The sequence below is a fragment of the Lissotriton helveticus genome, chromosome 3_1 (genome assembly GCF_964261635.1).
Source record: "Lissotriton helveticus chromosome 3_1, aLisHel1.1, whole genome shotgun sequence".
In the NCBI taxonomy this organism is placed as follows: domain Eukaryota; kingdom Metazoa; phylum Chordata; class Amphibia; order Caudata; family Salamandridae; genus Lissotriton; species Lissotriton helveticus.
This window is the reverse complement of record NC_136061.1, coordinates 1,900,507,383-1,900,523,791: the sequence shown is the minus strand read 5'-3', so window position 1 is coordinate 1,900,523,791 and position 16,409 is coordinate 1,900,507,383. Positions and strand designations below refer to the sequence as shown.

General features: G+C 46.7%; 1 protein-coding gene across 4 annotated transcripts in view; it reads left to right on the top strand.

The window, feature by feature from the left end:
* CPT1A (carnitine palmitoyltransferase 1A) overlaps nucleotides 1–16,409 on the top strand; it is a 429,645-nt gene that overhangs the window by 248,948 nt on the left and 164,288 nt on the right. For all 4 annotated transcript variants that reach the window (XM_078682885.1, XM_078682883.1, XM_078682886.1 and 1 more), the window contains exon 13: nucleotides 5,153–5,269. In XM_078682885.1, the coding sequence (XP_078539011.1) occupies nucleotides 5,153–5,269 (117 nt within the window). The remainder of the gene's footprint in view (nucleotides 1–5,152; nucleotides 5,270–16,409) is intronic.

The following is a 16,409-nucleotide window of genomic DNA, read 5'->3' as shown; positions in this document are numbered from 1 at the left end:
CATGCGCACTAACACCGAGAGGAGGAGTCACCTATGACGACAAAGACTTCTCCAGAAGAAAAACAAAGTGCAATCATCCGAGCCCAACACCAGATGGCGATCTATTCATAAATGTACCACTCTGCAGCCCTCTATGCCAAGAACAGATGCATACTGGTAAGTAGCATATTCCTTATTCAGCCCCAGGACACCTTCGGGTAATCGTGTACTTTGCAACTAGACCTGTTATGTTATTAAATATAGGGCAGGCAAATGAAATAGCTAAAAAATAGTGGCCCACATTTGCAAAATAAGTAAAACTTAGACATGTTGTAGGACGGTGTTTTTCAAGGTATGGAAGACTACTTGGCTATTTGTGCTTGCAGCAGGCAATGTTTGGTACTATCAGAAAAATTTACAATAAAAAGCAGCCCACCAGCCAATAAAATCGGCACACAAATAGCCAAAAACCCACAGACAAGCATTGGCACAGACTACCAACCAATAAAATTGTCACGCAAACAGACCACAAAACAACCATACATAACATCCTGAGTGGCCACACGACACCATGAAACAGTCAAGGCCTCACTGTGGAGAGGCCAGAGCTGGGAAGCCAGAGCTGCCTGTATCCCTGAACAGCAAACAGAGGCCAGTGAAAAGGCACATTCTGGTCCAGCCCACCTCTGGTTCAGTCAGCACAGGCTCAGAATGGACCAGCTTGAGAGGTGCTTCCGGTGCCCTCTTCCTGCCCCATGCCCATGCTATCGCCCCCTGCACCTTGTCCCCTGTTTCTGCTCTCTGTCCTCCCCTGCTCTCACTCCGTGCTTCCTTCCGGTACCCCCTGTCTGTCCGGTTCTGTGCCACAGAACCCTGCCTCTGTCCCACTCCCCACTCCCTACTCACTGCATATCCATGGCTAAGGTCTCTGCACCTGCACCTGTACCTGCCCTGCTCACCACTGTCCTCTATCGCTGCACTCCCCCTGTCCCCTGTTCTGCCCAACATGTCTGCCTTTCTGCCTCTGCTCCCTGTCCCAACCCCTGCACTCTGTCCTGGCTCCCGGACATGCTCTCTGTTACTGCACCTTGCCCATGCTCCCTGCCCCTTCTCTAACCCTACACTGACCTTATCCTGCCCTTGCTCCTGTCCTGAGCGCTGTTCACTGTCTCTGGCTCTCCCTCACTCTTTCCTTGCCCCCCTCACTCCCGGTCTACGCCCTAAGTCAGTCTGTGACATCTCGACAATCTTCTCGTCGAACCCTCCATCTCTCTACATCCCAACTGTCTCTCCCCAGCCCCTCTCTCTCCTCCTACCCCAACTGTCTCCCCCAGCCCCCCTCGCCGTCCTGCCTCTCATGGTATCTCTGCGCCTCCACTGTCTCTCCCGAGCCCCTCTCTTGTCTGCCCCCTCACTGTCTCTCTCCGCCCCAACTCCGGGGTCCCAGGAATGGAGGGAAGCCCGCCCAGGCGGCGTGGACTAGGAGCGGGTTACCGGTGGCGGTGGCAGAGTGAGGAGGGTGGATCGGGCCGGGGAGGGGGGCTTAGTAGTTGCACCCGCACAGCAGGGCTGGAGGTATAATTCATGGCACCGCTCGCACAGGCGAGTTGAGTTGAGAGCCCACGCCAAACACCTCTAATCGTCTCCGGGTCTCACCATGCTGGCACGAGTAGTGTAGGACACCCCCCCCCCCCCAGTTGCACGTCCCGGGCCTTGGGCCCATTGGGGGCTTCTGTAGTCGGCATCTGGGATCGGGGTCCAACTACGAGGGGTCCTTCCTCCTCTCAGCCGGAGGGTTGGACACCGGGAAGGTTGCCTTTAAGCATGTTGCGATGTAGAGCATAGCACTCGTCTCCCAAGGCTGATCGGGGTTCAAGTTCACCCCCTCCCCCTTTGTGTTGGCGAGGGCCTCCACTTATGAGCCCCTCTCCCCCCTCACCACACCTCCCGGTATATTTTGACTGCCAGCTGCGGATACACAGTCTCTGAGAGGCTCAGCCCCGCACTGACCGCGAGATATCTTCACGGCCGCCGGGTTTTACTGGGGGGGAGGGAGAGGCTTGCAAATAGTTGGGGGGGGGGGAAACAATGCCGGTGGAGCACTGGGGGCTGCCCAGGGTCTCTGGGCCTCCAGGTTTGTGCCAAAGCGGCCGCCTGTGCCTCTAGGTCTGATGCATCACGTCGGGAGGTAGATTTTTCGGCGGTGAGTCCGTGCCCTTAGGGCATTTTCCCTCGACTTGCACATTGCTTCGGCCCTCGTCACCATTCCACTGATCCTCCCTCTCGCGAGACTGCAGCAAAGGAACGTCATCCTCTTCGGCCCGCCCCGCCCCATCTAAGCGCAAGCCAATTGGAGCAGCTGCGTTGGGTGAGGGCGGGCAACCGACACGGAAATAAGCCTAAACAGCCCAAAATAAAACTAATGGGCTAATAAATTGAGCAGCACTCGGCGAGCTACTCACAGGGTCTCGGCAAGCTACCGGTAGCTCGCGATCGACCGGTTGGAGACCCATGGCGTAAACCATGTGATCTTCTTCGGGCCTCACCACTAGACATTGCAGACTAAAAGGGTTTGATGGAATGGACTCCCTTCCAACATTGCCCCAGTGCAATGTTGAACCATAACAATACCTTGTGGGAGCTCTCTCACCTTCCGTTTAGAGTAAACCCTATGGTATCAAAGGGAAATACTGGGCTGATCGCAAGATGCCCCATCAGACATCTTAGATTTCAGATATCTTTGGGGAGGAAGATCCCTTTGGTCATGAGCAGGGCAAAGAGGTTCCCCATCAGGAATTGGACCATGAGGAAGTACAAAACTTGGAGTGGGCATCAAAGACCACTGTCCCTCGTATGAACACCACGCGCAAGCCCGTAAGCCCTACTTGTGCCAAGGGTGGTGAGCATTCCTTTACTCTCTCCAAGCGGACGCTAAAGGCATTGACGACCCAGCGCCACACCTCCCATCCACCCCGAAACCCTTGTTGTCAGCCCGATCTGAAGAATTGGAGGTCCCATTCTTACAGTTGGTCCAGGATGAGTTTAACGCCAGGTACAACTGTCATTTTAATTAGTCCGTCATCGGGTAGATTTTGGCAAAATCATGTATGCTAGGACCATTGGAGACACTTCCCTGCAAGAGGAGATTCCTCTTCGAGAGTGAACCTTCTTTGAGGCTCCCTCCTCTGAGCTGGTAGCAAAGCAACACAGAGGCAGGCACAAGACCTCTTACTCCACCACCAACTGTACCTGACCCCCTCAGCCTTCGCCAAAGTCGCCTGAAGGATCCCCACATAGCATCTCTAGCCCTGGCAGTCCATATGATCCCTTTGACCCTTATAACCAGCCCTGGTCTAAGAACTCACTGATAATCTTGGGGATGACTATAGCATTGATACCCCAGGCAACCTTGATATGGACCACTACCCAGTCAAATCATTCCTTCCAGACAATATTTTGGCCTACCGCAAGATCATACAACAGGTCTGTGTTCCATTAGGTGGATATGCACGTTATCCAAGAGGGAGACTACTTCCTTTTGGATATGCTCTCTAAGTCCGAGCAGACTGGGCAGTTCTACCCACATTCACGCGTATGCAAAAATCTGCCCTCAATACTTTTGGAGAGACAGTTATGGCATGGGTAGTTACACCAAGGGCAGAAAAAAAGAACAAACACTAACCTACTGACCCTGCTTTCATAAAAATGAAAGTTTACCCAGGCTTCCTGTTGGTTCATAATGCCAGTACAAGTGAAGACCTTTTCTAGGTCGGAGGAAGATTGGCTGATAGTTTGCGAGCTTGGCTGTATCTGCTGAGTGCTTCTTGAGAAGAGTGATGACAGCTGCATGCTTCCAGGCTTCAGAGAAAGTGGCTGTGTGATAGAGCTGTTGAGGATGAGTGAGATGGATTCACCGATGAAAGAGGCGAAGAGGCGGGCGGGCAGAGAAGTGTCATTTGTTGAAGATGGGGGCATAGGCCAGATTGGACCCTAGCGTGGATGGACTTAATGGTTGTGAAAGTCTCGCCTGTGGTGATGGTGTTTAAGTGGTCAAGATACGTTCTTCAGCAAGAGATTGGTAGACAGGCTTTAAGGTTGAAGGAGTAAGGTTGGGGTTCGAAGATTTTGTTGCTAAATATTTATCAGGCACTATTGTATAGACATACTGGCCTGCCAACCGGCTACGGTTGTCCAGCCAGTCTTAAGGACTTCTTTTAAACAACTGCATTAAACACACAGTAGTCACTGCTTTTTTAGGGTACTCTTTTCAGTCTATACAGAGCATTTGTATCTACAGCCACACATGGTTTCGAACAAAATTTTTTACTTACTCTATAAGATTCTCTCTGTAGCTTGTAGTGCTGTAGATTCACATGCATTTACCCTCCTCCCTGGAAGCCTGTTCACCGCTCATGTCCTACTAGTAACTTGTTAACACTTGACAATGCACATACTGTACCACGCTAGGCTCAATTGATACTCCATACACATTCCTACCCACTGTACGAAAAAATTAGCCAACATAGAGTTGGTGCCGATGCGCATACCCCACTAAGGGAGGAGTCTCAGCACCTCTTGTAAATAGGAAAACTTCTTTGAACAAAAACACTTGTAAAAGTCCAAGGTCAACACTGCTTACAGGGTAAGTAACCTCTTCCTTTCTATCTAATGTAAATTTGACAGTGAGAGGGGACAGGGTGTGGCGGAGGCTGCATGTAATAGAATATCATTTCTCCTGTTTTTGCATGGTGAGAGCCTACTGCTCTGTGTTAGGTAGGTGTGAAAACATTCAGGGCTCCTCTTTAGTTTGCAGCTAAGGCTTTCGCAAGGTAGAAAAGATAATAACACATATGTTCATTCAAAAATCCATTATTAGTTTCCAAAGGGAAAAAGGTGTTGCATTAAAGCCAGGGTAAAATCAGAACTTAAGCATATACTTGGGTAATGCCAGGTAGCAAAAAAGGCCAGTGTGTTTTATTTCTTCAGTCACACTTTAGGTATCTCAGTGTGAATTGCCTATTATACCTGCCCTTTCTACTGTATATTTATGATTAAACAACATCATATTGCCTCCTCCTGATGCCTGAGACCAGGTCACATAAAAGTATGAGTATATGTGTTCTTAGCGCCTATCTTTTTCACAGTAACATCTGTTTTGCTTCATTGTTTGCAGTATGTTCTGGCCACAGACAGTTTTCAGCTTGGATACAATGAAGATGGGCATTGCAAAGGAGAGACAAACTTGAATATCCCACCTCCAGCTAGATTGCAGTGGGACATCCCAGCAGAGGTGAGTGTGTCCAAGTGTTTAAGCCATTTCATAGTTATCTACATAGCTTACTTTAAACCCTTGTGACCATGTCAAAAAGTTTTCAGTTTACCAACAAGTTTGTATTTGGATACTTTTGGCAAAATGGCACATACAGCAGATTAATAGAAGTTGTGTGACCTGCAGGTTGCCTGTATCAATGCATCATGTTTTACGTGGAGCTTAAAGTTATTTGGTGGTGACTATGAAACTATGTGCAATGACTTACATTTTGTCTACGATTAAGTTCCGTGATGGTTTCCAAGTCACAATAACTGTGATTAGCTGCAGCTCCCAACAGTCATAATGTTCCAAAGTAGAAGCCCGCATTTGCACGTGACTTCACTGTAGGGTTTTTAGGCCTCGCCTCGTTTTTAGGTCTCGCCTACGCAGCGCATATGCGCTGCTTAGGAGAAGACCTTTAGAAATCGATTCGGTTTTTGTGCCAAAAACGTGCATGCATTGCATTGCTTTCAATGGCTACGCGTGCATTGCTTTCAATGGCTACGCGTGTACGTTTGGCGCTCCCTTGTGGGAGCGAGCTTTGGCAACATCTGTTTGTAATTAACTTCCAACCAGATGATGCCCAAGTATCGCTCCCGCAAGGGAACCACTTGTTTATAGAAACGTGCCGACGGGCGATTAAAGGGCTCACTGGTTTACTTTATTGGAGAGCACGGCGCCCACTTCATGGATACCAAGCTCTGACTTATTCCACGCGTGCTCCTAGTCCTAATCTGCTTTATTGTTCTCCTTACATCTCAGCAAACTGAAGCGCAGGGACAGAAATACTTGTCCAGGATCACATCGGCTGTCACGGGTGGTCAGGGAGGGCAGATGTACCTTGACTTGACTATTGAATGGGGCTGCAACACCTTCTCCTATGTGAGGAGAGAACGGGTGCCTATAGTCCCTTTTCTACTACCCTCCCCCCCTCCCTTCCCCTGCGGGAAAGCTTCACTGATACCTTAGTGCCTCGAGAACCCAGATACTCATGAACATTTCACGGTATGTACTTCGAGCCGAGAGTATAAACTGCCCGCGGTGCAGTGGACAAAAACTGTACAACACACTGTGTAAATCAGTTCAATCCACAATGATGCATTTTAACTTCATATTTTATCCTGTATATTAGCGTTGCATAGTCACCACTTCATTCCTGGGTCCACTTTTCATTATAAATGTGCTGGCATTTGACCATTCAAAGATGGCGATTGTTTTGCTGTGATCATAGCCAGTCAGGTTCTTTGTTATTGATCCGAAGCAGCCAATCAGATTTGCGGCACCAGAACTAATTATCAAGTCTGAGCGCGTGTTTTCCTGCCAGGGTTGATTGTTGTTATCCTAATTCCTTCCAGGTAAGCTACCCCTTACGTTTTCCTACTGGTGTAAAAGGGTTGTCTGAAGCCACTTGCCATTCAGTTTCTGATAAAATATCACAGAGTAAGGATCGCAAGTGCTTTATATTAGGTGGCGAATGTGGAAGGTTGTGAGACTGGGAACCGCAGAAAGACGTGTGCTGAAGCGTGGGTTAGAGACCGAGGTCAAGCCAGCTAAATGTGGCCCGAGGAAATGGCAGACTGGGTAGTGTGCGTAGAATTCATTTTTGAGAAGACTTTTTCACTAGCTGCAAGGGATCAGACATAAAAGATTGCTTGCTTGGTCGAGGAAGGAAAAGGGGTTCTGGTGGTAGGTAACTTTAATTGTAGAGGGCTCCGCTATGCCTTCCGTGAAGTTGTCGCCAGGATTGGGTTAGTAGAAGTCCCGGATTTCCACAGACAGTACTGTTTTTTCGTGCTCTGTCCCCGCAGTTTTAATAAAAATGTTGACTGTCCCGGTTTGGGGGAGAGGAACGGTGAACGTGCACATTTGACTTGAAATACCCTCTGGGCTTTAAGGGGGATGAAAAAACTGGAGGGTGTCTCAAAGGGGTCTGGCCAATTTAATTAATGGCGTGGCTTAAAAACACTTAAAATAAAAAAAAACTGTGCTTAGCATAGTGTGCCGCCGGACTTGTATTTTCCTGTTTTGGTCATTGCATCCAGATATGATTCAACAAGTAACATCATACCTACAACAAGTCAGGTCTATTGGCTTTGTCAATGGTTGTTAGTTGCATAAGATAACTTAGCAGCAACTATTGCTTGTATATAATGTTGAAAAAGCTTTCACTTAAAGCCCTGGTGACACCACGACAATGTTGCTGCTCCTGAGTTTCAAAAAGAGAAGGGAAACCCAGAGAGAAAATGACTCTCTTTAAAGGATTTCCCTTCCCTACAACGCTCACCTAGCATGACGTCATGAAGTAACTGCTCTCCTAGTGAGAAGTGAGCAGTGTACATCGATGTGCCTGTGGTCATTGCACGGACCGCCTGTGCCAGGGCACAAAACCGAGCCCTGTGTTAAGGGATTTCTTTTTGCCTACAAAAATAACGCTTTAAGGACAAGCATTGGCATAGCCAATAGGTCTCGCCTTTGGGACCTTATAAGTGTATAGCCATGCAACAGTTGAGGTTGCACCAAAGATATTGTACAGGATAACTAAACTCTTATAAGGTCCCAAAGACGAGACCTATTGGCTTTGCCAATGCTTGTTAAAACTGTGTTCTAGGCATGTGAGCTTTAGATCACATGCCTTGCATACTCCTGCCATCTAGTGTTGGCTCCAGATGTTTGTTTTTGTTCGAAGAAGTCTTTCAAGTCACGAGGTAGGTAACTCTTCCTTTCGGTGATAGTGCGCATGGGCATCGACTCCATTGTCAGGTTATTTTTTTCCGCCATCGGGTTTGGACGGGTATTGCTGCGCTCCGCTTCGAAATCTATCCTCGCGTTTCCCCCTTGGTGTATACTTCTCTCTACCTCGACAATATTGTTTTCGAACACGCTTTCTCTTTCCGCGGTTCGATTCAAATGTCAAGACTTTGTCATTTCGACCAGAAGATCTGCGTGCTGCCTTCCGGCCCATCCTCGTCCGTTCGGCTCCTGTTCAATGGAACAGACTCCCTTTAAATCCTGTACCATGCAAAATATCTGTGTACGGACTCTTATCGGGAGTGTAATTTGTGCTTGTCCCCCGAGCGCAAAGACCAATCTTCAGCGAAGATTCCGAACAAGAAGAGGTATCAGTGTCAGAGGATAAGCTGGCTTCAGCTGCGTCTGACTCTGGATCATAATTACAGATCGACCTCGAGGACGGTGATGTGCCACAGGGACAAGGGGACGTGAGTACCGAAGACACCTTCTCCACCTCTCCCACCGTACCTCAAAAATTTCAAGGCTTCGGTACCACCTCCGCCTCAAGGCTGAGGTTGACACCGAGAAGAGGTTTGTCACGCTCCGCCTCATGGCTTGGCATTGAAACACTTTGAAAATCCTTCCGGCTCGGGACTGAGTCTGCCAAAGCCCACTTCCTAGCTGAAATCTTCGAGCTCTGAATCCAAGACTGGTTCCGAACCAAAACCTTCGACACCAAAACCCAAGAAACAACCCTCAGAGTCGAAACCCTCAGTACCGAAAGCAAATTCTGGCTCGACTCTGAAAGCTTCGGTGCCAAAAAGCAAAGACTTGCCTACAACACAACCAGATCCAATCCTAAATTGGATCAGAAACAGAAAAAACTGTATATTCACCCTGACACAGGGCTTATCCGTGCTAAACAATCAAGAGGGAACAAGCTTTCTGATGATGACAACCCATGCAAAGTTCCTTTGAGAAAAAAAAGTGTAGGCACTAGTCCTTTCCATACACTTCCCCCTCCTCCTCCTCCCTCTCCACCACAGCTTGATCCATTACATATTACACCTAGTCAGTCTCCTCCACCTCAATTTGATACAGGTGACACTGACGATGATGCACATTTACCGGATCCTTGGACGGACTACACAACTGATCCTCCACAGGATACAGATACAGATCCAGATCTTTATCCTGCCAGGCCATCTCCACCTGATGACAATCTGTCATACCAACAGCTTATTGCTAGAGCAGCAGAATACCATGGGGTGGAGCTACATAAAGAGTCTGTAGAGGAAGATTTTCTAGAATCACATAAATCCAGTCAGACACTTCCTATGCTCAAGGGTATGTCAAGGCACACAGACAATATTTGTAAAGATCCTGTCCGTGCCAGAATTTTTACTCTTAGAGTAGATAAAAATATAAATCTTCTCCCACAGATCATATTTGTATTAAGGGTCAGTTTCGACTTCACTCTTTAGTGGTATCAAATGCTAGAAAAAGAGCTAACTCTCAAGCATCTGGGGATGCCCCTCCCCCAGATAAAGAATCAAAGCTTATCGATGCTTCAGGCAAACGTGCAGCTGCGCCAGCAGCTTATCAATGGCGTATTGCTAATACGCAGGGCCTACTAGCAAGATACAATAGAGCCCAATGGGACGAAATGGAACATTTACTTCATTCTCTCCCATAGAAGCATAAGGCAAAGGCTCAGGATTTAGTCCAAGAAGGCAAACTCATTTCTAATGCCTCTATCAGATGCGCTCTAGATGAAGCTGACACTGCAGCAAATGAGGTAAATACTAGCATCTTACTACGATGACATGCATGGTTACGGACATCAGGATTCAAACCTGAAGTCCAACAATCCATCCTGAATATACCTTTTGATAAAAAACATCTGTTCGAGGCATATGAGCTGCAGGTACTACACTTTTGCATTAGATCGCCACCTGGTGTTGGGCTCGGATGATTGCATGTTGTTGTCGTCTTGGAAGAAGTCTTTTGTAGTCACGAGATAGGCGACTCCTCCCTTGGACGATAGTGCGCATGGGCATCGACTCCATCCTTAGATTGTTTGTTTCCGCCACTGGGTTCGGATGAACTTTTACCGCTCCGCCTCAAAATCTACTTTTTCAAGTACTTTGAAGCACAAAAAATCATAAAAACTTTACTTAAATAACTTCGATATCGACAAACATCGTTTCGACTCCATCAGCTCGATTCCGGTCGTCGACGCGGGCCGTTGGGCCTATCCACGCCGTGAGGCGTAAACCTCATGGAAAGGACGCCATTTAAGAAATGCCCCGAGTGTGGGGCAAAGTTTCCAACCTGTGAACACGACTAATTCAGCTGTACAGCCTGCGCGTCATTTACGATCCAAGAAAACCATCCGAGATCGGAACGGCCTGTCGACTCGACATGTAGAGATCAGCTCCAGAACCGGTAGACATATTCGACGAGGAGGTTCCACTCGATCCCGAAGAAGATTCCGATGATCTCCAAATCGTATCAGAGGCAGACGACTCAGATGACTCCATACCATCGTGTCAGGGCTTGAGTACTACTGCCCCTGCACCACACACAGCACCCAGATCGAAGGCAAAGGTCAACACTCCGCCTCCGGTGCCCAGTCGCGACCAAAAAACCCACTTTGAAAGCCCCGCCTTTGAGCTCGGCTCCAAGGAAAGCAGTTAAGCATTCCGGTAGCTCTTTACCGAGCAAGCCGCACGTGCCGATACCACCAGCTCCCTCGGCACCGAAACCGAAAGAAGTCTCGGCTCCAAGACCGTCGACTTCGAAAGACAAAGGTGCGAAGCCAGCGTCCAACGCCTCGAAGCCGACAAGGCCGGATTCCGATGCGCCCAAGCCCTCGAAACAGCCTAAGACACCGAAAACAACACATTTGGTGCCGAAAACTACTACAAAGGACAATGTAACACCTCCTAAGGCTAAAGACAAGCAGCAACCTCGTCCGGAACCGAAAAAATCTGCGCCGACAAAGGTTCCACAGGGAGAATAACTTTTCCAACTAGATCCTCTGCAAACGAAGATCTACATTGACCCAAAAACAGGTTCTGTATCCACTGTACCACAAAAGAAGAGGAAGGCAGATGCAACACCCACACCTGTAGTACCTGCCAAGAAGAAGGACTCTGCCACATCTCCTATGCACCCTTCTTCTCCTATACTTCCTTCTCCTTCATCCCCTGTTCCTCTTAACATTTCACCACAGATTTCTCCTCCAAATTCTCCTACTCTGTCTTCACCCTCACCTCAAAACGATGATGAGTATAGCCCAGGGAGAGGGATAGACCCAGATGAGCCTTTCCCATACCCTTTAGATGATCCAGACTGGGAGTACCCAAACCCAAGGGATGTACCAGATATTCCTGACCCACAGTCATACCCATCAAAACCTTCTCCCCCAGAAGATAACATTGGTTTTGGGCACCTATTGAACAGAGTGGCCATTTACCATGGGGTCACTATGCACTCTGAGGCAGAGGAGGATTTTCTATTAGACACATTTGAACAATCGCAAAGGTCTGTTCAAATTCTTCCCATGATTAAAGGGGTCATCAAACATGCTCCAGAGGTATTTAAAGACCCTGTACGTACTAGGATCCTAAACCCTAGAATTGAGAAAAAATATAGGCCTGCACCTGCCGATCCAGCCTATATTAAAGGACAACTACCATTAGATTCACTAGTTGTATCAAATGCTAGGAAAACGGCAAACTCACAAACGTCAGGTGAAGTACCCCCACCTGACCAAGAATCTAAAGTCATAAATGCCTCAGGCAAAAGAATAGCTGCGCAAGCTACTAACATATGGCGTATAGCTAACACACAAGCCCTCCTTTCAAGATATGACAGAGCTCATTATGATCAGTTAGAGAAACTATTAGAACATGTACCTGACCAATATAAAACGCAGGCAAATGACCTTATACAAGAAGGCAAGCTAATTTCCAATGCCTCAATCAAGTGTGCACTTGATGTGGCAGACACTGCGTCTAGAGCTGTGAACACTAGTGTCCTACTTAGAAGACATGCGTGGCTACGCATTTCAGGATTTAAACAGGAAGTGCAGACTACCATTTTAAATCTACCATTGAATCAAAATCAGTTGTTTGGACCAGAGGTAGACACAGCACTTGAAAAGATGAAGAAGGATACAGAGACTGCCAAATCTTTAGGAGCTTTACAGTCCACACAAGCTAGAAGTTCCTTTCGTCGCTCATTTTACAGAGGAGGCTCCAAACAGAATGGAGCAGACAATACAACATCCTTCAAATCTAACACACAAACATCCTCTAAGAAACGTTATTTTAGAGGAGGATATAGAGGAAACAACAACAAAGGAAGAGGTAGAGGTAACAACAATAATCAAACCTCTTCCCCCACAAAACAGTGACTTTCCTCTGCTTCCCAAACAGCATTCCACTCCTGTGGGGGGCAGATTAACACAGTTCCTACCTGTCTGGAATTCCATTACAACAGACAAGTGGGTAAGTCAAATTATCCAGTATGGCTACTGCCTCGAACTTACAGCAACCCCTCTATACATACCACCCAAGCAGCGTCCAATGTCTGCAGAACATCTTACTCTGCTCAAACAAGAAGTCCTGTCACTTCTTCAAAAGCACGCAATAGAAATAGTTCCTTTACAACACCAAGGAACAGGGGTTTACTTGCTGCATTTCCTAATACCAAAGGAGGACGGGACACTAAGACAAGTTCTCGACCTCAGGCACCTCAATCATTACATACAATCAGATCATTTTCATATGATCACTTTACAACAAGTGCTTCCATTGCTGCAACAAGGCGATTTCCTTACAACATTAGATTTAAAGGTTGCCTACTTCCACATTCCGATACACCCTGCTCACAGGAAGTATCTAAGGTTTGTACTAGAAGGACAACATTATCAATTCAAAGTCCTTCCATTCAGAGTTACAACAGCACCAAGAGTATTCACAAAGTGCCTAAAAGCCAAGTCATTCAATCAGTGTGTTCAACACACACATCAGACCATTCAAACATTGCACGACTTAGGGTTTACAATAAAGTACACCAAGTCGCACCTGCAACCCTCTCATACACATCAGTATGTAGGGGCTACAATAAACACGTCTACAGCTCTAGCGTATCCCAGTCCAGCAAGGATACAGAGCATTCAGACCTTAGTCACAAGCTTCCAACATCAACACGCTCTCCAAGCCAGAGTGTTAATGAGACTAATAGGCATGATGGCATCTTGCATCTTCATAGTACCATATGCAAGACTACAGATGCGTCCGTTACAGGAATGTCTAGCACAATAGTGGAACCAGGCTCAAGGGCAACTAACAGACCTGGTGTTGGTAGACAGCCACACACATCGCTCTCTGCAGTGGTGGAACACCAAAAACTCGACAAAGGGACGGCCGTTCCACGAACCTGTTCCACAAATAGTGCTCACAGCAGACGCATCTCTCACAGGATGGGGAACCCATCTCCTACATCATACAACTCAAGGACAACGGAACATTCAACAGAAATTGTTTCATATCAACCATCCAGAGCTGCTAGCAATATTCTTAGCACTCAAAACATTTCAAGTACAAGTACAAAACAAAGCTGTATTAATCCGGACGGACAACATGACAGCTATGTATTATATACAAAAACAGGGGGGGGGACACACTCTCCACAACTGTCCCAGCTTGCACAGACAATTTGGGGATGGGCCATTCCACAAAATATGTATCTGTTAGCAGAGCACCTTCCAGGAGTTCACAATCAGATAGCAGATCTGTTGAGTCGGCAGACACCACAAATTCACGAATGGGAACTACATCCGCAAGTTCTTCACCCATTTTTTCACAAGTGGGGTCATCCAGACATAATCTGTTCGCCACACATGAAAACGCAAAATGCCCAACCTTCGCCGCCAGGTTTCCACACCCGCTGTCCAAGGGCAATGCGATATGGATGAACTGGTCAGGCAGATTTGCGTACGCTTTTCTGCCACTATCACTAATACCATTAGTAGTACGCAAGCTCAGACAACAGTATCTCAAATTAATCCTGGTAGCTCCCACATGGGCACGCCAACCGTGGTTCACCACACTGTTAGAACTCTCTCTAGTTCCACACCAAAAATTAAGACTGACACCTTCCCTGCTAACGCAGAACCATGGAGACATCAGACATCCAGACCCTAATCAACTGAATATGGCGATCTGGCTCCTGAAATCTTAGAGTTTGGTTATCTTAACCTACCAGACTGTATGAACATCATTAAAGAAGCCAGGAGACCTACTACCAGAGCTTGTTATGCTGCTAAATGGAATAGATTTGTCATTTATTGCAACAATAACCAAATTGATTCCCTGGATGATTCTATCCAAAATATCATTTGCTACCTTTTACATTTACAAAGATGTAACTTGGCATATTCATCCATACACCTGCACCTTGCAGCAATTGCAGCATATTTACAAAACAGACAACATCTGTCTCTTTTTAGAGTACCTGCTAATAAAGCATTTATGAAAGGATTAAAAAGAATCATTCCACCCAGGTTACCACCTTCTCCAGTATGGAACCTAAACGTTGTTCTCACAAGACTCATGGGTTCCTCTTTTGAACCTTTACACAAATGTGAACTGCAATTCTTCACATGGAAAACAGCTTTCCTTATTGCTATTACCTCGCTAAGAAGAGTAAGTGAGATACAAGCTTTCACAATACAGGAACCATTTTTACAACTACATCGTAACAAGGTGGTTCTAAGAACTAATCCTAAATTCCTTCCAAAAGTCATTAGTCCTTTTCATTTAAACCAGTCTGTAGAGCTACCTGTGTTTTTCAAAAACCCTGACTCTGTAACAGAAAGAGCTCTTCACACACTAGATGTTAAAATATCTCTTCTCTACTATATAGACAGGACAAAATCTTTTCAGAAAACAAAACAATTGTTTGTATCTTTATCTCCACCACATGGCGCAAACCCATCTCGAAGGGTGGAATTGCAAGGTGGATTGTAAAATGTATACAAATATGCTATCAGAAAGCAAAACGTACATTAACAGTTCCTCATAGAGCGCATTCCACACGCAAGCTAGGAGCCTCTATGGCTTTCTTAGGGAACATCCCCCTAGAAGACATGTGCAAGGCAGCAACATGGTCTACAACACACACCTTCACTAAACACTACTGTGTTGATGTGCAAGCCAAGCAGCGCTAGGCCAAGCTGTCCTTAAAACTCTCTTTCAAACTACTGCAACAGATACAGGTGACCACACTAGGGGAGACACTGCTGCACAATTGATGCAAAAGTGTAGTATCTGCAGCTCACATGCCTCGAACGGAAAATGCTACTTACCAGTATGCATCTGTTCTTGGCATGTAGAGCTGCAGATCACTACACACCCTCCCGCCTGCCCGAGACTTGTATCTGTTCCAGTTCTATTTTACTTAGATGCACACGCATGGACATCTTTTTTCTTTACTTCTACTGACTCTCTCTTTTCCCATCGTGGCGAAAAACAAACTAAGGATGGAGTCGATGCCCATGCGCACTATCGTCCAAGGGAGGAGTCGCCTATCTTGTGACTACAAAAGACTTCTTCCAAGACGACGACAACATGCAATCATCCGAGCCCAACACCAGGTGGCGATCTAATGCAAAAGTGTAGTGATCTGCAGCTCTACATGCCAAGAACAGATGCATACTGGTAAGCAGCATTTTCCTTTTTTTGCCATGAAGTCGATCTAGCGCTCGAAAAAATAAAAAAGGACACCGATGTAGCAAAATCGATGGGAGTGCTTCAATCTCCCTCAAATGGAGCTTCCTTTCAGCTCTCTTTTTATAGGGGGAGTCAAAGTCCACAGGCCCTGACCAGAACACTTCCTCCCACAAAGGCAATTGCCAATCATCTTTTACAAGAGGATTTTTCAGAGGAGGTTATAGGGGAAATAGTCCCAGGGCCAGAGGTAAAAACACCACACCTCGCACTTTCCCTTGCTCAAGTAAACAGTGACTTCCCAATACTTTCCTCCAACTATTCCACACCTGTCGGAGGAAGACTTCAGGACTTTCTGCCCATTTGGATATCAATAGCAACCGACAAACGGATGCTTGGAATTATCCAACATGGTCATTTCCTGGAGCTTATCCACAATCCTCCAAACATTCCTCCGTCTTACAAAATATCACCAGACCACCAGCACTTGCTTCAACAAGAAGTGCAATCTTTATTACCCAAATGGGCTATAGAACCAGTCCCACTCAGTACCAAAGGTTAACGGTTTATTCCCTTTACTTTCCGATTCCTAAAAAGCACCGCTCCTTGAGGCCTATTCTAGATCTCAGAGAGTTAAACAAATGCAT